At 51.7% G+C, this 23,321-nt stretch overlaps 8 protein-coding genes across 8 annotated transcripts; 3 read left to right on the top strand and 5 right to left on the bottom strand.

Moving 5' to 3' along the window:
* Nucleotides 1–1,711: 1,711 nt before the first annotated feature.
* On the bottom strand, nucleotides 1,712–2,985 carry CC1G_13400 (hypothetical protein; the record flags this gene model as incomplete). Its single annotated transcript, XM_001834801.1, has 5 exons — nucleotides 1,712–2,354; nucleotides 2,409–2,545; nucleotides 2,600–2,659; nucleotides 2,716–2,746; nucleotides 2,819–2,985. 5 exons carry the CDS (start codon nucleotides 2,983–2,985, stop codon nucleotides 1,712–1,714), a joined length of 1,038 nt encoding a protein of 345 aa, XP_001834853.1.
* Nucleotides 2,986–3,810: 825 nt separating this feature from the next.
* On the top strand, nucleotides 3,811–5,825 carry CC1G_15411 (hypothetical protein; the record flags this gene model as incomplete). The annotated part of the gene is made up of 3 exons (XM_002910087.1): nucleotides 3,811–5,029; nucleotides 5,082–5,733; nucleotides 5,783–5,825. 3 exons carry the CDS (start codon nucleotides 3,811–3,813, stop codon nucleotides 5,823–5,825), a joined length of 1,914 nt encoding a protein of 637 aa, XP_002910133.1.
* Nucleotides 5,826–6,557: 732 nt separating this feature from the next.
* On the top strand, nucleotides 6,558–9,620 carry CC1G_15410 (hypothetical protein; the record flags this gene model as incomplete). The annotated part of the gene is made up of 4 exons (XM_002910086.1): nucleotides 6,558–8,720; nucleotides 8,779–8,952; nucleotides 9,009–9,077; nucleotides 9,129–9,620. 4 exons carry the CDS (start codon nucleotides 6,558–6,560, stop codon nucleotides 9,618–9,620), a joined length of 2,898 nt encoding a protein of 965 aa, XP_002910132.1.
* An 816-nt stretch (nucleotides 9,621–10,436) lies between these two features.
* Nucleotides 10,437–11,926, top strand: CC1G_08495 (hypothetical protein; the record flags this gene model as incomplete). The annotated part of the gene is made up of 4 exons (XM_001834798.2): nucleotides 10,437–10,863; nucleotides 10,939–11,541; nucleotides 11,599–11,825; nucleotides 11,915–11,926. 4 exons carry the CDS (start codon nucleotides 10,437–10,439, stop codon nucleotides 11,924–11,926), a joined length of 1,269 nt encoding a protein of 422 aa, XP_001834850.2.
* Nucleotides 11,927–14,689: 2,763 nt separating this feature from the next.
* CC1G_08494 (hypothetical protein) lies at nucleotides 14,690–16,888 on the bottom strand (the record flags this gene model as incomplete). Its single annotated transcript, XM_001834797.2, has 3 exons — nucleotides 14,690–15,488; nucleotides 15,555–16,611; nucleotides 16,668–16,888. The coding sequence occupies 3 exons, from the start codon at nucleotides 16,886–16,888 to the stop codon at nucleotides 15,156–15,158; spliced, it is 1,611 nt and encodes a 536-aa protein (XP_001834849.1). The 3' UTR covers nucleotides 14,690–15,155.
* A 509-nt stretch (nucleotides 16,889–17,397) lies between these two features.
* On the bottom strand, nucleotides 17,398–18,342 carry CC1G_15409 (ubiquitin-conjugating enzyme E2; the record flags this gene model as incomplete). Its single annotated transcript, XM_002910085.1, has 5 exons — nucleotides 17,398–17,576; nucleotides 17,670–17,705; nucleotides 17,792–17,851; nucleotides 17,975–18,089; nucleotides 18,235–18,342. 5 exons carry the CDS (start codon nucleotides 18,340–18,342, stop codon nucleotides 17,398–17,400), a joined length of 498 nt encoding a protein of 165 aa, XP_002910131.1.
* Nucleotides 18,343–18,587: 245 nt separating this feature from the next.
* CC1G_08493 (hypothetical protein) lies at nucleotides 18,588–19,654 on the bottom strand. Its single transcript, XM_001834796.2, has 6 exons — nucleotides 19,612–19,654; nucleotides 19,377–19,533; nucleotides 19,155–19,200; nucleotides 18,882–19,010; nucleotides 18,708–18,733; nucleotides 18,588–18,641 (listed from the first exon to the last, which is right to left on the bottom strand). Exons 1-6 carry the CDS (start codon nucleotides 19,633–19,635, stop codon nucleotides 18,637–18,639), a joined length of 387 nt encoding a protein of 128 aa, XP_001834848.2. The 5' UTR covers nucleotides 19,636–19,654; the 3' UTR covers nucleotides 18,588–18,636.
* Nucleotides 19,655–20,031: 377 nt separating this feature from the next.
* On the bottom strand, nucleotides 20,032–22,439 carry CC1G_08492 (serine/threonine-protein phosphatase 2B catalytic subunit; the record flags this gene model as incomplete). Its single annotated transcript, XM_001834795.2, has 10 exons — nucleotides 20,032–20,443; nucleotides 20,530–20,704; nucleotides 20,776–20,996; nucleotides 21,100–21,344; nucleotides 21,401–21,546; nucleotides 21,601–21,712; nucleotides 21,763–21,861; nucleotides 21,914–21,939; nucleotides 21,992–22,199; nucleotides 22,287–22,439. The coding sequence occupies 10 exons, from the start codon at nucleotides 22,437–22,439 to the stop codon at nucleotides 20,032–20,034; spliced, it is 1,797 nt and encodes a 598-aa protein (XP_001834847.2).
* Nucleotides 22,440–23,321: the final 882 nt, after the last annotated feature.

Here is a 23,321-nt window from a genome sequence, read left to right as displayed (position 1 = left end):
TGCGGACAGAGAATTTAACCATACTTGTCTCGTCGGTGCATCGATCCCACGGAAGACTCGAAGATGGCCGCACCATTGACGGGTAACGACAGTGTGGTACTTCAAAGCTCGTGCTGTGTATTGGAGGTTCACATGGATCTAAGGTGGGGACACCCGTATGTCTAGGGACGATCTGTTCGCCAACCCTCTATCGCCCTGGATATACACCCTCCGTGAAAACCTCGGAGACACCCACAGAAACCGGTTATTTTCTGTCAGCTCTCTTATAGAAAGCGGAGATCCATTGCAAGGGAAACGACGAAGCTAAGTGCGCCCGAGAAAGCCAGCTCGGAAGATGTCATTGGTATTTCCCTGACTGTAGGTTTCTCAGTGTTTCGAATTCATGCGCTGGAATAGGCTCATTTACCTTTGACTAAACACTTCCACAGATACACATGCTCTCCGAGTCAGATACACGCCTTGAAGGTCGCCGTCGCCGAGTGTTGCCGTAGTAACCCCACCTTGCCAAGTGGTTGGGAACTTCTGTGACAAATGAAGGGGGGATGGAGATTTAGTCGGCCGCTCAATGCTGATAAGTGTTCACACTGGGGTTTAAGCTGGTTTTAGAGGCGGGAGAAGCGCCGGTCGATCGTACATCGTCGTGGGTTTTCATAGTAGGTACTACGCGACTGCCTTGAGTAGGCCGTGTGGAATGCGACTTGTGCCACTCGGACAGGCGTACTGGAAGGTCGCCGGGGTCCCAGGCACCAGGGAGAAATTCCTTTTCCCATCTGAGGCTTTGTATGCATGGAAAGAGGTGAAAAGAGGAGCAATGTCACTGAAGACAGACAGCACTTTCTGCACAGGAGTCCATGCCAACAGTGGACTCACCAAAAATAGCCCCAATAATGAGCCGGACTGTCGCAAAGGAGTCTACGGTTATTCAACTTTATTTTTGAAAGCGTTCAAGAATGGCACGCGTTCTGTCTTTTGAGAAATGTGGCTGACGATCGAAACAGTTAGACTCGGGAGTCCGAGCCCATCGTCGAAGGCAAAATGTCTGATGCCAGTTCCACCCTTCAAGCTTCAAGAAGGACATTTCTTCAGAACATACCGGTACTGTGTCGCTTCCATGCAGCTGTAGAGCACCGTGTAACCGTCACAGTGTCGTGGTGCATGTCAGACAGTAAGGCAGCCGCGCAGTGGCGCGCACTCCGCCCAAACTAAGCTTCGGAATCAAATCAACACCGACCAGCCAAAGCATGGGTGATGCCACTGCAGTTCGAACCTGGCCTTCGCCAATATTTTTAATCCACAAGCTCCGCGCGGGAGAGAGATGTCTACTCATTCACGTCGAGGGACGTCAATAATACCATTAGCAAAGTACGTTATCATGAGACACTAGTAATACAGCATGGGTGGGGTGACTATGGCTACAGTGGGGTGGGATACGCGGAGAAAACATGCAGAATGAATAACCCGAATGAAAATGAATTCGGAAGAAGAGCGAAAGAAAATTGAATACGAAGCGAGGGGAAGGCAGGCTAGCTGCCGCCAGAAGAGAAAACAGATATTCAGAATTGAGCGAGAGTGGGCTCCAGAGTCACTCCAGGGAAGGAGAAGGAGAGGCCCCAAGGCCAATGATCATCCACGACAGGCGGTCAAGACCCTCTTGCAAGTCATTTCCCAGTCTTTACCTGCCCTTCTCCGAAAGGCCTCCGATTGAGCTCGTCTACCGCCACATAGTCATACCCAAAAGCGCGTTCCCGAGTGTGCACGGCGACACTTGGATCTTAGGCCGAGCGGAGGCAGACTGCGAAGACGCGAACGTCAAATCAAGTAGCCTCCTATCCGTCTTGACATAAACCCCCTTGACAATCAGAGCTGGGCCGTAAATGTCGTTTCGGGATAGTAGGCTACATGCGCGTCTGTTGAGGGAAGGCAAGGGACTATCTGAGGTAGGTAGCCCGTAGTAAATCTCGTAAATGGAGTGGAATCGTCCGAGGCCGACACCGAATGGTCGTTGAGGGGAGTAGGACTCCCAATCTTCAGAGAGGATGATCTCCCTGGTGTACCGAGCGCAGCCGCCCAGAAGCCTGCGGATCTCGCGGTCGTAGTTCTTCGCTGGCTCTTCCTCGGTGCCTAGTTCGATGTTGGAGCGCGGCGCGACAGGGATGCGGTCGTCAGATGGTACGAGGAGGAAGCGTATGCGCGCTGGGTGAGGTTTGTGTGAGGAGGCAGAAGGGAAAGACCATTTTGGGTGGCGGAAGAGGGCTCGTCTAAGTTCGTCGATTTGGGAAGGCGTCTGCACGGCTTGGAGGTTAGGGATTTGGATAGAGTGGAGGCGGGCAATTGTAGAGAGCGTGTCAAGTCCTCTGTCAATCAGGTGAGTGTTTGAGTCCAGCGAGATGCATGGTCAAGGAACGTACACGGAGGATGGATGTAGGATTTTCGATTTGACGTGTTCGATACGTCTTTTGAGGTCGTCGTGTTCGGATTCGTAAGAAGGCGTGAGGGAGAGGGCTTGAGAGTATGATTCGATGCTGTCGGCGTATTGCGTCAGGGCCTGGCAGAGAGTTAGTAAACCTCGGAGGGGCTTGAAGAAGAGACGTAGACCCACGTCATGGGCGTCGCCTTTTCTCAGCCATGCTTTCGTGTATCTCGAGTCCAGATTGAGAGCCTACATGGATCATCAGAAAGAATTCGGAGAGACGGGTTCACGCACGACAGACTTACTGCACGGCAGTCACTCAAGACTTCGTGGAATCTACGGGGAATAGAAATCGATCGTTAGTCGTGTGCCAGTGTGACCGAAGAACCTTCGAGCTCGGTGACATACCTCCGCAGGAAGAAAAAGCTAGCTGCTCGATTGCCGTAGAATACAGGATTCCGATTATCCAACTGAATGGCATCGGTGAATTTGGCAATAGACGCTTCGTATTGCTTGGCCTTGAACAGCGCATTGCCCTCCTCCTTGAGCTGAACTGCCTGTCGTTGAGCGGCCATGGCAGAAGAAGAGTCGTAAGAAGAAAAGAGAAGAAACCGAAAAAGAGAGGGGCGACAATGGGAAAGGTGTTAACGGTCGTACAGCTCTTTTATACCCGTATCAGATATCCGAAAGTGAGTTCCTCAGAATGACGGACAGGGGTGCAGTATCGCCTCGTGGCAGGAGTTTAGACACCCGATATACACATATTGCTGCATCGAGATCAAGAGACCTGACGGTCCTGCACAGATAAATACAAGGTGCCCATCGTTTTTGTCAGTGGAGACTTGTCGTCCTTGTTCCAGTTTTGGAGGAGGCTAAGTGAGTGAGGCAACTGAGCATCCCTTGACATGATTTCCAATGGAATATTCGGATATGGCCATATCCTCGTTGCAGCACTATGATTGTCGGCGGAATGCAAGAAATTCTGGTGTTCAGAGTCGTGGAGAGTGGTCAAGAGACATCGAGGACTTGGTCGAATTAACGTGGCTATTTGCCGGCATCACCGGGTGCCGGTGATGAAAATCACGTAATCCCGGCATTTCCCCGCTCACCCTGTGCCTAGCGTCTTGCAATCTCTTTCTTCCTTCATCTTCCTTCCTGAATTTACAAGTTCCCGCCTTCATTCGCTTTTGTCGCTGTCAACGGTGAGCGACGTCTAAAGCTCACCGCCCAAGCTCAAAAGGGTGGGTTTGAGGTTGTACAGGCCTTAACTGAACCACAATAGGCCAAAGGATCCGTTTTCTTTCTTATCCAAGTCATTTCAGAAAGACCGGGCTATTTTATTTGGTTGGACGCCTCCGGGGGCGCTTTCATCCTTGTATCATCACCACCACGAGCAGACAATGTCCAGCTCGTTGGGTTCGCCCTCAAACAACCCCAGCGACCGACCACAGCTTCATCTCTCGATAGCTCCGGCAACGACCTCGTTCAAGCGTTCCTTTGAACAATTTGGATTCGACTTGGATAGTCCGGTAGGAGGAGGAACTACAGGCTACAGGGAGAGGGCGGATGCGGGTGGGGAGGCCAGCGCCACGGGGACCACCACAGGCCGTAACGACCGCAACAAACGCGCGAGGAGTGCAAGCAGTTTATCAGACGGTAGCAACAGCAGTGATAGGGCGTCGTCGTCGTCGGGCTCGTCCTCGAGGGAAAGGACGATTGCCAGTAGCAGCAACACGAGTCTCAGCGTCGAGTCTGAACCGAGCAATCCTTATCCGTCGTCCTCGACACTCCCATCGATGCCCAGGAATGCTGCCTCGAGTTCACGGTTATCCCCAGATGGTTTGGCCTTCCAATACCTGCCCGGGCCCACCCTCCCGCCACGCATTCCGACCCCAGAGCCTGTGGGCGTTGACATGGACATAGAGATGCTGCCCCCTACAGGTCCAGAGCCAGCACCATCCTCGGCTCACCCTTTATCCCCTTCACAAACAATAGCATTGAGCCCGTCAACATCGACCATTCTACCCCTTTCATTGCCACTCCCACACCCACCAGCGCTACCTCCTCTAAGCACGGAACTCGACCTTGACACTGACCTTGACCGTAGTTCTGGGGACGCCACCCAAGGCGCTGCGATGGTTGGTCCCTCGTCACCACCCTCTCGGAACCACGAGTCCATTTTAACTAGCACACCGCAGTCCATTTCAAACTCGACTTACGAAACCGAAAATGCCGACCTGACAAGGAATCTTGAGCGGTTCAATGCATTCGACAGCCAAATTGACGTGCTCAGGCGCACCCCGTTACAGGGCTCTGGAGGATCCCGTCGCTGGAGCCTCGCTCAGTCGCCGAGGGAACCCACTCCTCCACCTACTCTCCCTCCACTGGATTTGGACTCGCCGCGTCAACATGAATTCAATCTCAGCCCTCGTTCCAGCCTGCAAATGACACACCACCGGAGGTCATCATATTCGGCATCAACGTCCGTGTCAACGTTGTCGTCACCCTCGTACTCGACGTTTGCACGCGCTGCAAGGCCCGCAGGTCGATCGAGTGTCAGCCCATCTCGCCATCGCCCGGAGATACAGCCTTTGGGGTCTAGAACGCCTGCTTACCTTGGTATGAGCTTCTTTGGCGCCAATATCTTGAGTTATGTTCATATACTTTCTAGACGTCCCGCTTAATGTGTTCGAGCCCCCATTGAGCGAACTGGTGGATGTACCAGGTCCTTCCACTCGCAACGACGCTGAGCGATCACCGAGACCAACTATCCCAAGCCAACCTCCGACGTTGCCACCCATTGCGACAACAAACCCGCCACCCACACTACCCCCCATCGAAACAAATTCGACTGTCATATGGGACGCCGAGGAGGAATCTCAGGATAACAATCTGTCCGTTGGTTCAGACCCAGCTTCCACCGGCGATGTCCGATTACCTGCAGGAGGCAATGAACCCAGCGCTCCACGGGATTTTGGCTTGAATCTGGATATTGATTTGCGAAGCCATGCTCCACCGTCACCTTCCCTCACTGACCTGAGACGCTGGATCGACAATGGAGAAACGGTGGACTCAACTGCGGAAACGAGGCCAGCATCATCCCATTCGGCCGCCTCCGTCGGGTCAGGGAGGAGCGGAGGGTCGGCGAGCGCTATCAGCAATGGGACTACTATGGCAGATGCTAGGACGTCGAGGATTGGGTTCGGGCGCCGGGACTTCGTATCCATGCCAGGGGGACTTGGTTTTGGGAGCGGGAACCTTGGATCATTTGATGACCTGCCGCCTTTCACCTCGGATGGTATGATCAATACTAGTGCTACCGGGTACGGTGTGGGAGGTGACCAGAGCGCGTCAGATGGGACCACTTCACAGAACAACGCAAACGCTTTTGATTGGCATCGAAGACAAGCGCTGACAAGGAACAGCACTGAACCAGACCTACTGACGAGTTTGGATAGAGTGTACGGAATACTGGGGTCCTCGTCCACACCTCTTGGGAGTGAGTGCAATTGTCCTTGGGTCTACCTATGCTGTGGACACAGCTGATTCCGTATCAAACTTCTTCCAGATACCTCGGCTTCTCGACCTCGTGTCTCATCTAGTCTCCGTGATCCTACATCCCAGACCGCAGGATTGACTGGAATTGGTTCTTCAGCTCGTTCGAACGGTACAAATTTGGAAGAGAGACAAACTATGTCTGCTGTCCTTCGTCGATTTAACAATCGTGGGTCTTATTCCTATACAGCCTTCATCCGATCGTTGACCTCTACATCGAATACAGCTTCGCCACAGCATGCCCGTCCTTCTTCAGCAGCACCATCGACAACGAACACTCGGCCGAACCCTTTTGCTCTCAACGTAATGATTCCTGATACCTCGCTACCACGCAGCATTCCTTCAAGTCACGACAATCCAGCCCTAAGAGGCTTTTCATTTTCGGATATGGCTGATACCTCGCCTAGTCTGAATCGATCTGACAGGGGTGAGTCTGCCGCGAGAGTTCGAATGCGAAATGTCGCTTATTTTACTTGTAGACGGCACGACTGCCCATAGCACCGGGGTTTCGTTGACAAGGGGTCCCTTGAACGAAGCTACGTTTGGTGCATCGTCGGGTAGTTCCCACAACTCCAGCGATGCTCAATCTACGATGTTCAGCGCCTTCCGAGCACGTCGGTACTCTGGATTGCACGCCGGGGGATCCCTGGTGGCGGAGACCAGTCGAGAGAGGAGTCGACAAAGAGATGAACTGGATTTGGGAGTTCTGAGGAGGGAGCCAAGCACGAGTAGAAGATCGGAAACCTCGTCATTGCTGGGGTCTAGGGACTTAGATGCGGAGGACCGCGGCGTGTTCCTACCCCGAAGAAGAGAGGAAATTCTCAACGCTAGTCGGGATACGGAGATGACGGACCTCGCCCGCTTGTTCAATTCGACGGACGAACCTTCGAGCGGAAGGAGGCCGGGGGAGAGCGGGGAGAGCGGGCGTACAGGAGAAGCAAGGAGCGCGGGTACATCGACATCAACATCGACGATTTCGCGACGAGCATTCAACAACTGGGACTTCCCCGATGTGGAGAGTGATTCGGACTCGGACGATAGTCTCTGGAGATCAGGGGTACCACGCCCGTCGATGAGGCGGGGACAAGCATCACTCAGACCATCGTCACCACAAAACAGGAACACCCATGTGGCGACCAGCAACACCAATCCATCCGACCGTCCGACTTCGGTCACCATTCCGTCCGTTTCGATACCGCCGTTGCATGGAGACTTGATTTCGTTAAGAAGATATCTTGATATCCAAATCGGAGACGACGACGCTAGTACTAGACTGTCGGGAGAGCAGCTACGCACACCGGTCAATCGAAACCCACCATCGCAAGCACCCCCTGCACGGCCTTTTCTTCCTATACCGGTACCATCCCCCAACTTGGATGTGGAATTCGGGGACCGCACCGGTAGCAGTACCCGCCCAGGTCAAGGGCAATCCCAATCGCAGCAGGATGACAGCACCCGCTCTTCTATTTCTCTCAACCCACCACAGCCGCCAAGTTCTCGACCATCCTCTTCTATCGAAAATTTCCGACAGGCGTTCCGAGAGCGTGGTCGTCAGTTGTCGGAGAGGAACATCAGCAGGCTACTGGGACATGGATCGTCAGGCCCTTCGGGTCTTGAAACGCCATCTGCTGCTCGTCCCACTAATGCTTCCAACGCAGGTGGAAGTTTGGCTTCACCTCTCGACCTGCCCAGCCCCCATGATCCGACTGGTGCTCGATTCGGGTTTCTGTACCGCAGGATAGGAGTGCCTTCTGATGACCCACCGTCCACTGGCAACCCCTCAAATCCGTCGAGGGCTCCAGACAGACTTTCGGATATGTTTGCCCCTGGTCCGTATCAAAATACGTTCAGAATGCTCGAATTGGAGCGTCGTCGAAGGATGGGTGAAGGTGAGCCGTCTGGCTCTTCAACAATGTCGGCCAATGCCCGCCGCTTCTCTACGCCTTCAGCTTTGTCCATGCCTCCTCACCGCCCGTCACCACTCTCAACTGCAGCTCCGTCGATTCCTCCCCCACCAGCGTCGACATCGCAGGCCGCACCCACTGTACCGACACTCATGTCAGGGATGCGGGTTGCGACAGCGACACCCCATCGATACGATGCTTCTGTAACAGCGGGCTTGGGTCGGGCAGGACGGAATGCTCCGCCAGCGACCACGCAAAGCTCGGACAGACCCGTCAGGCCGTTGCCCCTCAATCCTCCGTCTAGTCATGCCATCCGACCTAGGCCTCTTCATCAGCATCCAACGACCGTTCAGCGCGATCCGTGGGAGCGATGGCTCTACGAGGACTCGGAGTCGGACACTTCTCTTGATCCTCTCTTCGTTCCTCGGCCTCGAAACGGTGGGCCTCGCACGAGAGGGATCGATCCACTCAGCGCTCAAGCAGAGGAACTGCGGCGCGCTACCCGAGATCTTGCTCAACTGCACGACGATCTCTCTACACTAGTAGCTCCGCGTCGGCGAACGTATGACGTGGACGGGATTGAATTGAGACATCGACCGCCTGCTGCTGCTAATCGAAATACCCCGTCTGCGTCGAACTCGACTACGACGACGGCCCCTCGTCATCCGGGAAGAGAAGAATTTAGGAGGAGATATTTGGAGATTGCTACTCTTGGCGGGAGTGGGACAGAGCAACCGCCAGAGCGACAAACGAGACCGACTGGTGATGCGATCCGACGGGTGTTGCACAGGGCACAGCGCTTTGGTGGTTTCAGAAGGCCCTTGGCTGGTTTCAATCCAGGCGATTTCATGGTGAGTTGGGATACCAGATGAACCTCAAGGTTTAATGCTCATATTTTTTCAACTCTAGAACGACGATGAATTCGACGATTCGTATGAAACACTATTGTCGCTTACCGAAGAGCTCGGCGAAGTCAGGCCTCGACGTACACCCGCCAACGTCATCGACTCTTTCACAAGTGCGAGCTATAGCGAGTTGGCGAATGGCGAATCCGACAAGCGCTGTCCCATCTGCCTTGACGACGTGCGTCTTCTACCGCAGTTCCTTCTATAGACCTCTGACTGATATGTGTCTTCCAGTATGCTCCCCAGGATCCAGTTCTGAAGTTGGATCGGTGTCCACACTTCATGCACAAGGACTGTCTCAAGGTATGTCATGAACTTTTCGCCGACGTGTCTACGATGTTGACATCTCGATAGCAATGGCTCAACCAAGCTACGACTTGCCCAGTTTGTCGAGAGCCGGTCATGGAGAAGAAGTCGCCCTTCATGCCACCTAATCGAGCGCCAAGTGCAAGTGCCGCCGGTCCTTCAACAACTTCAACTTCTTCATCCTCTCGCCCAAGGCCAGATCCACTGTCATTCGCGATGAATCGTCCTCGTTGGCCATCTGAACTCGGTTCTATTCGACAAATTGTTCCCACCCGAAACCCCAGGATTCCTGAAGGTTCCGCCTCCCTGGGTTTCATGCCCCATCCCTCGCGTCTTTCCCCGATTAACATTCGAATCGGAGGACCCTCTCGCAATAATACCAACAACAACAACAACAACAACAACAACAGTAGTAACAGTTCGGACACGAACGCGAATAACAGCCACAACCCTGCGACGGGTCCGCCGAGAGGTCCCCAAAGGCCTCGTGAAGACACCTCTATGGACTCTGACTCGTCGTCTGACTTTATGAGGTTTTGAACAGCCAGCCTTTTCGTTTCGTATTCTTCATTGACCTGCATTGCATCTTTTGTCTTTTTATTCACGATCTTAGACCTTCAGTCCAATCCCAACGCAGTGCTCTTCGCTCACTCATGTCATCCATTCCCTCTCTATTTAAACCTTACGATATGTATCCAAACCCTATTTATCCTCACTGTTTGTCGTCCTTACTTCCGTATCTTCTTGTCTACCTTCCACTTGTGCATGTGTAAAATAGTTCAAATACCATTTAGCTACAATGATACATTACCTCTGCGGTTGCCCTGGGTCAGAGCATGGGAAACAAGGTGTATTCACACGGGGGACATTTAGCTGTCCGGTCGACGCTGTCCCGTGTTCTGACCGGTACTCTGTCTGGTAATCTGTCCACTGCCAGTGGCAGCGTGAAAAGACCACTCGGACTACAACTGAGCTGCAAAGAAAAACAAACCAGTTCAGACGAGAAACACAGTATCAAGACAAAGAAAACACCTTAGAGTGGAGGTCCCATGGCCTTTGAGAATTGGGTCCCGGGACAAAGGTGCTGGAATGGGACTTCCACAGTCGAACCCCGTGCCCCTTCACGGCAGCAATGCCACATTTGCTCAATCAAACCTTTCTTTCACATTTCTCTACCAAACCAAGAAGTGAGACGGTTCGTATCGCTGTGTCTAGGTGCCACTGGACATTTTACCAGACAGTCAGTAGGATAGCACGGTTTCGATCACCACCAGACAGCTGTTTGCCCGCCGTGTCAGCGCTGTATCTCGGCTATAGGCACCGGGGGGCTTTCAACCTCTCCGCCCACGCTCGTGGATGCTTTTCCTGACCGCGCTCTACGTTCTTGCAAACTCGGTCTCCAAAACCACAGGCGGACCTCTTGACCTTTCTACCACTGCTCCCACCGCCTGTCATTGCAACGCAAACCTCAACGCCCGAGAGGTTGTATTCGAGAAGAACTACCGCTCAATATGGGACATAATCTGGACATGTTTGGCCACGATATTCGCTTGTACCTGGGTCGCTATTCACCCCAACCTCCGAGGGTATAAAGCCACCTATTGGGAAAGGTTCCTGCAAAGGATAGAATTGATGCTGTGGGCGATTATCATCCCTGAAGCTATTACTGTATGGGCGTTCAGGCAATGGATCGGTGCCAGGAAGATTCTGGCTGACGTTAGGGAGTTGAAAAAGAAAGAGAGTTTGGAGGAGGAGGATCCTGGGTTTGGAGATGGTGAACGAGGTACGCGATAGCTCCTTCGAGTTGATTGCTATATGATGTTGTAGGTTGGTACTGACTGTCAACACGCGCCCGTAGCGCCACCTGCAGAGTGGACCATGGTTCACGCCCAGTTCTTCCAAATGGGCGGATACATATTCAAAGATGAAACAGGATTTCGATACATCGATTGGGCTGATCTCACTCGCGAAGACGATACCGAATTCGTGCGGCACAGGACAGCTCTGCTCCTCCGTCCAGATACAAAAGACGAAATCGCTGACAAGAGTAAATCGGACGGGTTTGCAAAGGTCTTCGTCATCATCCAGACGGTCTGGTTCCTGGCTCAGTGCGTTGCACGAGCGATCCAAGGTCTTTTCGTCACAGAGTTGGAGGTTACCACCACTGCTTATATCGCCGTAAGCCTCGTCTTCCACTTCTTCTGGTGGCACAAACCATTGGACGCCGAGTGTCCGATCATTGTGCATGTTCGGCTACCCCAACAAGATGAGAGCAGCAAAGACGCCGCTTCTAGAACGATTGGCTTGGGAGACGAGGAAGAAGCTGGGACAGTGGAGGATGGGCGTCATGATCGAGCAGCCCCGGGAGGGCGTTTCGGCACAGTCATGGAAAGATGCCTGGGGAAACAATGCCGTCGCATATTCAGATGGACAACGAATTGGTCAGCACCATTGAGGATAGGTAAGCCTGTTAAACACAAATAGGACTCGTTCCCGTGGCTGACATTGCCACTCTCAGTTGCGTTCGTGGTGCTCCTGCTGCCTTGCATCATTGAGCACTTTCTGTATCGACTCGCTAAACCCTGTGGCCTCCAGACGAGCTTGACAGGACAACGGGCGCCCACTTTCTACGCGTTCTACCCGGGGAACACCAGGCACGACTACATCGGCCTTTGGGGCGTTATCATCATCAGCACAATCTTCGGTGGAATCCACTGCATTGCATGGGGCTTCACGTTCTCGTCGGTCAGAAGCCAGCTCCTCTGGAGAATATCGGCTCTGTTTATAACAATCTTCCCGGCCTTTGTGGGATCTCTGACTGCAGAAATAACCAGATTTTGGAGTGAACATCGTGATAATCCGGAGGAGGTAGTTGAAACATTTGGTGCCCTTGTTGCGTTGGTTTTAATGGGCGTGTTCTTCATGCTACTCGGCCTTGGGCTGGTGGGTCTGGTCGTTTATCCAGTGGCACGTTTTATCCTCACTGTAGTGACTTTCTATGAGCTTGCACACCTTCCATCTTCTGCCCATCAGACGGTGGAGTGGTCTTCCTTCATACCTCATGTGTAGCCATAGCCATGTCATTGAATCCATTAAGAACGATTGGCCACTCAATTGTTTTTACATTAATTAACTCTGAAAAGGGCAATTTGAGCACTCCGTGCCACACGAGCAGGTCATGAGCCATCCTTGACCAGGAGTTGTTAACTTAGACGCCCAGGCGATAGTTGAATTGAGCACTCTGCGATTCGCGACCCCTGTCAGCCCAATCAAAAGCGAGTTTCGAATGCGCCGACGTTTGAAGATGCATAATTTTGGATATTCCCCTGCGCCTTCCTTGTCCACAACTTTGAATACAAGCTTCCCAGGGCACCCGCCCTTCGAGCCCCTATTACTGACCGTGCGAAAATAAATTAGGCGCCCATCCATCGGCATTTGATGCGAGGGCTCTTAAACCTTCACCAACCGGCGGCACCCCACGAGAACAACTGACCTCAATACATACGCTCCTAAGCCTATAGGTTCCTTCACTCTGGTACAATGAAGCTGATGAATGGAGCTTTCTGACAGGCGTGCTTGTAGTATAAGTATTCTATAAGATTCGAGGCAGTGTGTTCCACGAGGATTCGGGAGGAATCTTGAACCCGAGTGGCTCCAGTATGTCCGTAAAACGCCGAGCGCCAGGGGGAAGGAAGTCGTTTCGACGCGACAATCCTTTGTTGACAGGACTCGGGCTATGCGGTGGTGGATCCCTGGCGGGTGGATCTTGCTTGAAGCCAATGTTTCGTTATCGGAGGTAGTAAATAAGGCGTGGAGTAGGTAGGGAAATATGCAGGCCTTTCTTTACTGTAATTTCCTGGTTTCTTGACTTCTCCATGGAACGAAAAGATGCGCCATCTTATTGTCAGGAGCGTTTCACAACATCGGGGCTCAAACTGCTCCTCAATTCCCCGTTGATTATATTTCCAACGGGCACGGGAGAAGTCGTACACAGACGCCCCTTAGTGTTCAAGGCCCCAAGACATAAATAACTAAGCTTACTGTAAAGTTTCCATCCGCCGGGCTCTGGAATTCTCCATCGAGTCATGGCCACTTACACGTTACACATCCATACACTGCGACTACTATAGCAGTCGTGCGCTTCGAAAGAAGTCTGACTGAGACATAACGTTTTGAAGGAAGGCAAGGTGTATGCTTGCATTCTCTGTCAGACCACGCACCGAAGAATTCGAACCAGAACCTTCAGGGGAATCTCAGCGTGCGAGAATCTTGCCAAGGCTTGCCTCGTGGCTTACCGCGCGCTTCCCGAGTGAAGCTCCACGACCCACGATCCTGTTCTACTCGAGCAGTAACTACTAGCCGCTATGATCCATGATCCACCCGCTGAACCGCATTGAAACGTCGTGCGTATAGCCTCCTCGAGGATTATGGATTCGAATTCTGAGCTTGAGTCTTGACAGAACCACAAGCAATTGTCAAATATTGACGCAGCGAGCTAAATTTCTAGGAAATCACAATCTACGCCTTGTCAAAGTGTCTCACCGCGACTCGTTGTCGGAGGGGGCATGGCAGACTGTGGGAGTCCAAACTTGGAGGATAGTAAAAAGAAGTCGCCCCGACTCCAAAACGGTGTGCCCCTGACAATCAGCAGTGGAACGATCGCGAAAACGTTTTCAATAATTATGGTATGTATGCCCAAGTTGTGGCGGCGATCCCCTCGACTTTCTAACGCACGTTCGATTGTCATGAGCTTACTCTGCCATCTTACCTGGCCATACTAAGCAATGTACATTGTGCGTGCCTTCGGATCTGTCCTAGAGTGATCAGACTAAGGCTAAGGCTAAAGGCGAAGTAAGTCGTTTCAGAGGTACAGACCTTTTGACACTTACTTACCTTGGGGATGCTGCTGGAAACAAATTGTGCATGCATAGTTTGGCCAAGGGGCTCTTGAGTCAAGAGCCCCTAGCAGTGAGCTACGTTACCACTACCAGTGGAAGGTGACATCTACATTTCGAACACGGCAGCGAAGCTGTGACGAACCGAAAATAAGTCGGCTTCAAGCCCTATTACTAAGTAACCCTCACTTGAAGACAGGCTACCTTGCCCCAGGCCCCTATGTAGCCAATTCAGATGCCTAAGCAAGGTAAGTAGTCGAGATACCCAAGTGTATACGTATACGGTATACGTATACCTCTTTGTCATATCACAGATAAATACCTTCATAGCTTCTCTCTCAAGTCAGCACTTCAGCAGCAGCCACTTACTTCAGAGTCACCGCCTGATTCACTGTATGTAATTCCGAATCCGCATTCAAGAATCTGTCGGACATTTGCAGCGTCGATCTACCGTAAGAGCTTACCGAGAATTTACTGAGAAGATATTGTCACGCCATGCCTCGAGGTATGGCCTAATCTCACCCGCCAAACTGGCTCGTTTTCAGATTGTTTGACAGGACCCAGTGTGATCACCCAGCAAAACGCCGTGGATACGGAGGAGCACTCAAAGCACAGAGATACGGGGAAGGGGGACGCAGTGAACCTGCAAAAAACATATCCTTCATAAGTAGTTCCCAAGTAGGAATCCTTGTCGTAGCATGTATATATGTATCGACGAGACAAGAGCGCAGAGTAAAAAGTAAGAGATAACGATAACAACATGGACAGCGATAAGCAAAACAAAGTGAGGAGAGGAGGTGGTAGGTAGGTACGGACTACATAGTAAAGCCAAAAACAACAATGCATGATATACTTCATAACATGATGATGAACCAGAGAACATTAGGCGAAACCGGAGACGATGAAACCCAGGGGAAAAAAAGAAAAGAGATAAAAGGCGCTGAAACCAAGACGAGGAACCAAAAAAGACGACAAAGATCAAGAGGCCCAAAGGCGTGTATGGTGCTGCGAGAAAGAAAGAAACGGGACCGAGACCAAAACCAAAAACGTAGACCACGAAAAGCATAAAAAATCTGAAGAAGAAAAAGAAAATAAGAACAAAGGGGGAAGGGGTAGCGTTCAACTAAAAGAAGTCGAAGCACGCCGAAGATCATATGAAAAAGAAAGAACAGAAAAAGAATCACGAACCAACCAAAAACTGAGGTTTCCACACTTCGGGGAAACGATACCAAGAAGGGGGGAGTTCGTACAATTCCACACTTCCAAACTGCTGCTTCCTTTCAATGTCCCATTCAAGCCAACTATCTTCATACCGATGAGTCCCCGTCCTCTTACGGTACTCAAACCCAACCCTCTGGAGCGAAGGCAATCGCATTGCAAAATGCGCCGCACACTCCCGCCGGGCGGTCTTCCACGGCTCCCCGCGATCAGCCTCGTCGTACTCGGGGAACTGAACGCATATACGGAGCTGCTTGAGATAGTTGAGAGATCTGAACGGATCCACGAGTTCCTCCTGTGCGAGACGAAGAAAAACGTAAGGGATTGAGTGGGTCAGAAAAGGCAAGTGAGTGTGACGTACCCAAGGGAAGACGGTCTTCCCGTCGTGATACCCACAGAGCTCGACCTCCAGAGTTTCCAGTTTGGGGAAATGCATACAGATCTTGCGATAGAGCTCGGGGGTGCCCTTGTCTTCAATCATGATGCGCAACGTCCTGAGGCCGTCCTTCATCCCGCCAGGCGCCGAGATCATATCGTTCAAAAGGGCATCCACCTCCGCCCGTCCCAGGGCAATAGGCACCCTCGGCAAGTCAATAATCGCGCACACCACCAGCCCCTCCAACCCAGTCGTATACTGGAACACCCCCGGGATCTTGCACGCATTCGATACGGCCAGGTACTGGATCTGGGAGAGGACGCGGGCGGAATTGCCGCGTGCCGTGAGGTGATTGTCCGCGATGGGCAGCAGGCGGAAGAGGGGGTCGTTCTTCACGCTCGCAAAGAGGAGACGCAAATCGGCGAGTCTAGGCATCTTGGCCACCACGTCCACAAGCTCGACCATGCCGTGCGGGCGGGGTGCATGGCCGGTAAGCACGAGCGTCTCGAGGAGCGGCCACTCCTGGTACGCCAGCTCGTGCAGCGTGCAGAGGTCGCCCGAGACCTCGACGTGCCGCAGATGGTCAGACTTGCCGAGGGAGAAGATGAAGGCGGTCGCGGCGTAGCGCGCCAGACTGTCGTTCCTGTAGCGCTTCCTGTAGTCGCGGGTGTAGTAATGGAATTCTTGGTATTTGGGGTCGTAGGCCCCCTCGCCGACACGCAGGGCCTCGGCGACGGGCACGATGGAGAGACGGTCGAGGTGGAAGGTGGGCGGGACGCGGGGGACCATGTCCACGTAGAGAGGGGTGTCGTGGATGGACAGCTCCCGGATGGATGGGCATTGGATGAGCGCTGCGATTATGGATGCTGGCGGGTAGAACGGGCAGCTGATATGGAACCTGGACAGGTTGGACATGGCTGGGAGCGCCCCGACGAGTTTGTCGAGGTGTCGTGGGTGGTAGTCGCCGCCGATATAGTATCGGTCGCCCCATTGTGGTGGAATCGTATCTGGCCAATGGTCTGGCCAGTCCAGCGAGAACTCTCTACATCCAGGCTGTCAGCTCAACCCCTGGCGCATTGCAGCAACCTGGACACCCACCTAAAGTACGCCCACAAGGTCTCTGGGAAGAATTCCAAGCCCCCTTCTTCCGTGTGTTTTTCTGGGTGCGGCCATTGGGCTTTGTGGAACAACAGGGGTAAGGTCACCATTCGCAAGATTCGACAAGTCAGGGAGACATTCTTTAGGTCGTCGATTGAGCCAGCAGAGGCCAGCTCTGCGGCAATGGTGTAGAGGATATCCTTGTTCAGTTTTGAATCCATGGCTAGCGAGGGTAGATATTGAAGGAGTGGGTCGAGAGACGGGAGGATGGCATCGCAAGTGTGAGAGAAGAACAAGAGACGAGATATAAACCAAGTGTCAAAGCTTAAATGGAATCGCTTATGTGGAAGTCACCCTAAAGATCTGGGGTCCGAATCGCGCGCGTGGTTGGTTGCCCACAAATTTTTCTTCCGTACAAAAGGGTCCTTGGCCTCGCTCGGTCCTAAAAGCAGTGCGCCGACGGGACCAAATTCCAGGAATAGCGTTTGGCACAGGTTGCCAAAAATCTCATGTATTATTAGAGAAGAGGAGAGAAAAAAAATCGAATGCTACTGGATCGAGGAGTTCAGAACCCACAGACATGGATACAGTGATATTAAATATGTCTGAGTGAATCGCCGAGACGCACTGCTCCTCGTGCAAAGGATATTCCTTTCAAGGTATCGTTCTTTCTTCTTCTTCTGCCGCCTATGCACTAGAAGCCACCACACCTAGTAAGAACGCATCTTCATCATCCGGCACTGGCAAACTTCTGCGTCCACTCCCGGCTAACCCGCTGTGCATCCTTCTCGTCCTCCTTGTAATGTTTCGCGACATCCGTGGCAAGGGGATCATCTGGATTCGGAGCGCTGAGAAGAGCCTGGATAGATAAGAGAACCGTTCGGATTTGGAGTGCCGGCGACCATTTATCTGGAACATGGAACAATCCACCCCGCGGGCAATCAGAATCAGTCAGTTACTACTATCGAACCCGGCCCAATCCCAAATCTCTTGTCGACCCACCTTTCAGGATATCTAGGCAAATGCGTCCGAGTTTGTCTGCATGCAAGGAAAAAGAAGGACACCAGGTGTGAGTGATAGGGCCGTTATCAGGCGACAGAGAGAGAGAGACAGGAAACACGCACCGATATTAGGGTGATAGATCTTGGTCAGGAATCTCACCTTGGGCGGTGCCATGGGATACTCTTCGGGAAGAAAGAGCTCCAATTTAAAGATCCCATCTTTTCATAACCGATAACAACACAAAAGAAAACATCTCTTGAGCCCCTGCTGGTCACAACGCTGCCAGAAGCGAAGACGGTGCTCACTCTCAAACGGGCTGCCACCCGGTCCTTCAATCGTCACATCAAAGTATCGAAGGTTATCCTCGTGTGGGAGCGCGGTGATTCCTGGTGCGGGATCTGCTACGAGCCGTTCTGTTTCCTAGTTGCCCATCGGTGAGCAGGAGGTGGAACCAGGCGGAAAGTGGAGTAAGAATGTGCACCTTGATAATTCGCTATCATCACACAAAGTACAATATATCTATCAGCACATCGGTGTAGATAGTAAAGGTGATACATCCAAGTACCTTTGGAAGCGCCATCGTTCGGGTCTTGGGTTGTCGTTGGTGTGGTCGTAATAGATGAAGGTTATGGTACAAGGTTGCGACCGACTGATCATCCGATGCGGCATCCATCGCTGAGTAAGCTAATCTTATCTTATCTGTCCAAGACGCGCTGACTCGAATATTGACGCGCCTCCTAAGTCGCGTCGGGAGCGACGCGAAAAGGACATAGGGCGGAGGAGAGCTCTGTCGAGATTCTCTCAAGGGAGAAGACAAAGGGGCTCAGTGTTCTTAAGGCGCTACTCGATGCCCAGCTATCCAAGCACGGTTCTGTCCTCGGAAGGGCCTTTCTCACAGCGTCCATCTACAACCTAACCTTTCAACAATCAAACGAAAAGTCAAATCCATAAAGCTCCCAAAATATCATTACACTGTAAGCGTCAAATAAACCAATCAACACCCAACTCCCAAACCCCAAAAACAACCACGATACGTACTCTCCTGATAATCAGCAGCCAAAAGCCTGTACAACCCAACCAAAAGACGCAATCAGTCAGCCTTGCAGTTCACCCAGCCGACACAAGGATCAACGAAGAAAAGGAAGAAGAGAACAACTCAAATAAAACTTGAGAGAAAGTTGAAAGTTGAAGAAGGGGGTATGTAGTACGCACACTTCAAGTACAATCTCCGGCGGAATCCTCTCCTGCATCTCCGGAACAGGAATATCCTCCTTCGGTCCCACAGTCTGGTAATGCGACTTGAAACACATGTACTCGACCAACTTTTCCGTTACGATTCCTCTTTTCGTAGTTTCAGTTAGTTGGTTAGTAGGTGCGTTGGATTTAGTAGACGCATTGGATGTAGTAGACGCGGCAGCACAAAAGATAGTAAGAACTCGAAGTCAGTCTTGATTGATCCATACGAATGAACGAAATCAGACGTACCGTTCGTCAATCCCACAAGTCCTCGTCTGAGCCTCCGCATACCCCGCTATACAAGTATACACTCTTTCATCAGCACACCCCATTCCTCCCTCCTAAAGATAGAAGGTAGAAAGAAAGGAATCCTCTTAAAGCTAGATAGAAGATAGAAAGGAAAGAAACGATAGAAATAACGAAACGATGGCGAGAAACGAAAACAAGAGAAAAAGAAAAACCCAAACGAACACATCGGATCCAACATATTCCTCATAGTCCCACTAGCCTCCGCAACCTTCCTCCGTACAAGGTACGAAAACCCATCATTACTCTCAATCCGGACCCAATCCTTCTCCGAGGGCGAGTCGTTCGAATTCGAAGTGGTCGCGGTCTCCGATGCCGCATTCTAAGCCATTCCATGGGTTTAGTAGGTGAGAAGTTTAGTAGGTGAGAATCGGTGTTATCGGGAGATGTATATGCCTACCTTCATTTCAACATCGTCAGACATCCTTTCAACGCGTCGTAACACGGTACAATGGGAGTTTAAAGGTAGGAACCCTTGTACTGGTGGCACCCGCGCTAGCATAATTGGGCGGCGCGTCAATTTAGGTCACGTGTCGAGGCTGCCGAAGGCGTGCCGGGTATGCCAAGCGCATCTTGCCTGCAGGTGGAAGACGGGTCGAAAGAACCAAGAGCACTCAGAATATATATCTCTTTACATTCAGTGGTACAGATACCTGCGCCATATCTTGGGGGGATAGTACATGTACATAAATTATTACAACGACAAAGAACAACGAATTACAACAACAACAACAGCAGAGCAAGAGTCGAGTCCATTCCATCCTCCAGCCTTCACACAAAATAGCAATCTTATCCAAGAGAAACAAAAGCACTCCCACAATCAAATAGCAGTCCCATGCCTCTTCAACGCCGAAGGCCTCGACCCAGACCCAAGCGCCCTCCCCTTGGCCAACCGCTCCGCAACCTTCTCAACCAAATCATCCTCCTTCGTCCTCAACTCTCCCGACCCTTCCATCAACTCCTCCCTCAACGTCTGCCTAATCAACGTCTCCACATTCCCATCAATCCCTCCAAACTTCATACTAGGCGCAGGGAAAATCCCAGACGCTGTATTAGGCTCGAAATCGGGTAGCCGCTCGTTCGCCATATCGATTTTACGCGCGTCGGCAAAGGAACGGATGTTGCGCGAGAGTTTGGCGTCTGAGACACCAAGTTGGTCGACGCTTGTTGAGGAACCTGAGATTGGTAGCGTGGCTGCGGGCGAGAGTTCGGTGGCATTTTCTGCTTCCTCTCTGTATCGTCAAAAACAAAATGGAAATAACGAGGCGTATTCAGAGTCGGGCAATGGATAGACAAAGTAGGCACACCAAACACGCACCGGAGAAGAGTGAAAACACGTTGCATCCTTCCAACAGCAAGAATCTTGTTTTTGATCTGCTGTCGTCTGAGCCGGATTTCCTCAGCCGCTTGAGCCTCTCTAGCTTCGTCGTCCGAATCAGTATCGAGCTCTTCCTCGCTGCATATGCTCAAGATGGCAAGCAACATATCCGTGACTATTCACGTTCCAGGGTCAGTTCCTTATCATCTAAACAGGAATAGCAATCCAAAGAGCCCAATCGCGTACTTTTGGCACCGACAAAGGGCAAACTCCACGTAAACGCGTCCATAAAGTTTGGAAGCCAATAAGGGTGAGAACTCGAGTTGTACTGTCGAATAGTGATGTTCTTGTTCGCATACTTGAGGACCGCACCCCGATTCTTGTACACGTCGAGATAGTTGGGTGCAGAGAAAATCGTAATCACAGAAGGGAAGTTCTTTTTAGGCGTCTTTCTGTGCATCGTATAACTGCCGAACCATCAAGTCAAAAAGGAAAGAGAAACGGTCAGCTTTCGCAGTTCCCCGTCGAAACCGCAGATAAGCAAGAAAAGGGGATGGGGTGGTTACTTACCCTGCATCTTGGGCTTCGTGTCCACGGATAACAGTGAGAAGGTTGTTGCGTTCCAAGAACTGGCAGACGGCGGTGTAGGTGTAGTAGTAAGAGCACCCTCTCGTCGAGTTGGGGATGAACGAGGTGCCGGGGGCCAAAGCAGGACCAGATCCCGGCTCTGTCTCGTGTCCATAGTTGGTGATTGGGTCTGCCCACAGCAAGTCACACAGCAGGCCTTGCGACCCGGGCTCTTGAAACCGGTTCATCTGTTACAGTGTTTGTCACACGAGGGAAAACGAACGGGGAAGTCGCATGGACTTACGGATGCCAGATCGGCGAGGGTGATTAGAGAAGGGGATATACCCCCATGGACACAGAAGAACTTGGAGTCCACAAGAGCGGCGACTGGGAGAGCGCAGAAGGATTGAATACACGCTTCGTACACCTTTTCGGAGTACTTGTGCAGACCTGATTGTGACTGTCAGCTTTGTGGGTGCACGGCGATTCACAGTCACAGCTCACATTCTTTCTTGAAAGTAAAGTACTCGGTGAGATGTCGGCATTCGTGGTTTCCTCGCAGTAGGACTATCCGGGACGGGTTCCAGATTTTGAGGGCGTAGAGATAAAGTACACACTGTGAAAGGTTATCAGCACGGTGCTTTAGGGAGATAGGGGGTGCCATACCTCGATGCCAAAGTCTCCTCGATCAACGTAGTCGCCCAAGAACAGATAAACGTTCTCGGCCATAGATCCGCCAACTTCGAATAGCTTCATCAGGTCGTACTACGCGACGTTAGAGTTTGATTGAGTTGCGGAGGGAGGGGACATGACGCACATATTGACCATGAATATCGCCACAGACTTCAATGGTAAGGTTAGAGAAACTCTGGCTGGATGGCTTGATATCGCACACCTGTCACCGGGCTCTTCACTTCGACCATGTTAGGCTCCTTCGCCAGAATTCGCGTCGCGCGGTTGATGATATACAGCGCTTGCTCTTCAAGCAGTCGGCCTTCCTTGAAGAAATGGTCCTTGAGGAATGATGGGTTGGGTTTGCGTTCTGCGCCTTCTCCATAGAAGAACTCGGCCTCAGTGGGTTTGTTCGCAGCAGGTGGTGGAACCTATGTAATTTAACAGACAATTGCAGTTAAGAGGAAGGCAGCTTCATGTCAGATTTTATCACGCATCGCCAGAAATCCATCACTCACGCTTGGAACCTTCCTCTCGTTCACTGGTCCTGGGTACTGAGTCATGGGCTCGTTCGGGGGCATAGCGGTCTTCCTTGCGGTTGAAACTGGTGCGCGGGGGTCTGCGTTTGTCGAGGAATGCTTCCTATGGTGATTTCGTGAAGAATCAGCCATATCTTGGTCCGGCTTAGATGTGAGGTCTTGTCGCCGTCGTTAGGGTTGTAGTCGGCGTGTTAGTCGGCTGTGGTCTCTGTCGTAGGGCTATACGACGTTTCCCGTCTCGAAAGCACGTTGAAGCCAATTAATCGCCTGAAAATCGTAGTTTACGCCCAAAACTTGATTCCCTCGCCGTTGTCGCCGCCGTCGTCTTCTCGAGCTCCACAGGTGGATTTAGGCGGGTGTCTTGCTCGTCGATCGTCTGTTATCGTGGTTTCAGTGGCTCCCCGGTATTTTCTACAAGCCTTCCAAGATTCCCGACGAAAATAAAAAAGAAAGAGGGGCAGAAAGTGGGTGGTTGAAAACCCTTGAAACCCGAATCGCAGCGCCCACTACCCATGTTTGGCACTGTTATGGCGCATCTAGCGCCCATGATGAACACAGGATGCCCAGCATCTTCTCGAGACAAAAGGCAGAGCAGAAAAGCGGTGGACTGTTCGTCGAGAAGAGTGTAGGGATTGAGAAAGTGCTGTGTGCGAAGTGAGCTATGACGATTTATCCCGTGTAAACTGTAGATCACTCGGAACCAAAATGCGGTTTGTACAGCCTCAAGGATCGAATACCTGTCTAGCCCATATGTCAAGAAAAGCTGTAAACGGTGCGAGGTACTTTTCTTTTAGAACGTTCTGTGGAAGATTTCCTTCTGTGAAATGCTCCAGCCAAACGTTGGCAGTGGTACATTTTACCTACAGCCCTGTGCCGATTTCATCTCGGGGACCAGCAATGGCCAGCATTGATTTGAGTGCGCCTCGAAAACTAAAACCCATACACAGAGAATAGTTGGCTATTCAGTGTGCGTCAGTATGTAAAAACAAAATATAAATTGGCTGCTTGATTCGA

This window comes from Coprinopsis cinerea (assembly GCF_000182895.1).
Source record: "Coprinopsis cinerea okayama7#130 chromosome 12 map unlocalized cont3.12, whole genome shotgun sequence".
Classification (NCBI taxonomy): domain Eukaryota; kingdom Fungi; phylum Basidiomycota; class Agaricomycetes; order Agaricales; family Psathyrellaceae; genus Coprinopsis; species Coprinopsis cinerea.
Note: the sequence above shows the minus strand (reverse complement) of the source record. Positions and strands in the feature narration are given on the sequence as shown.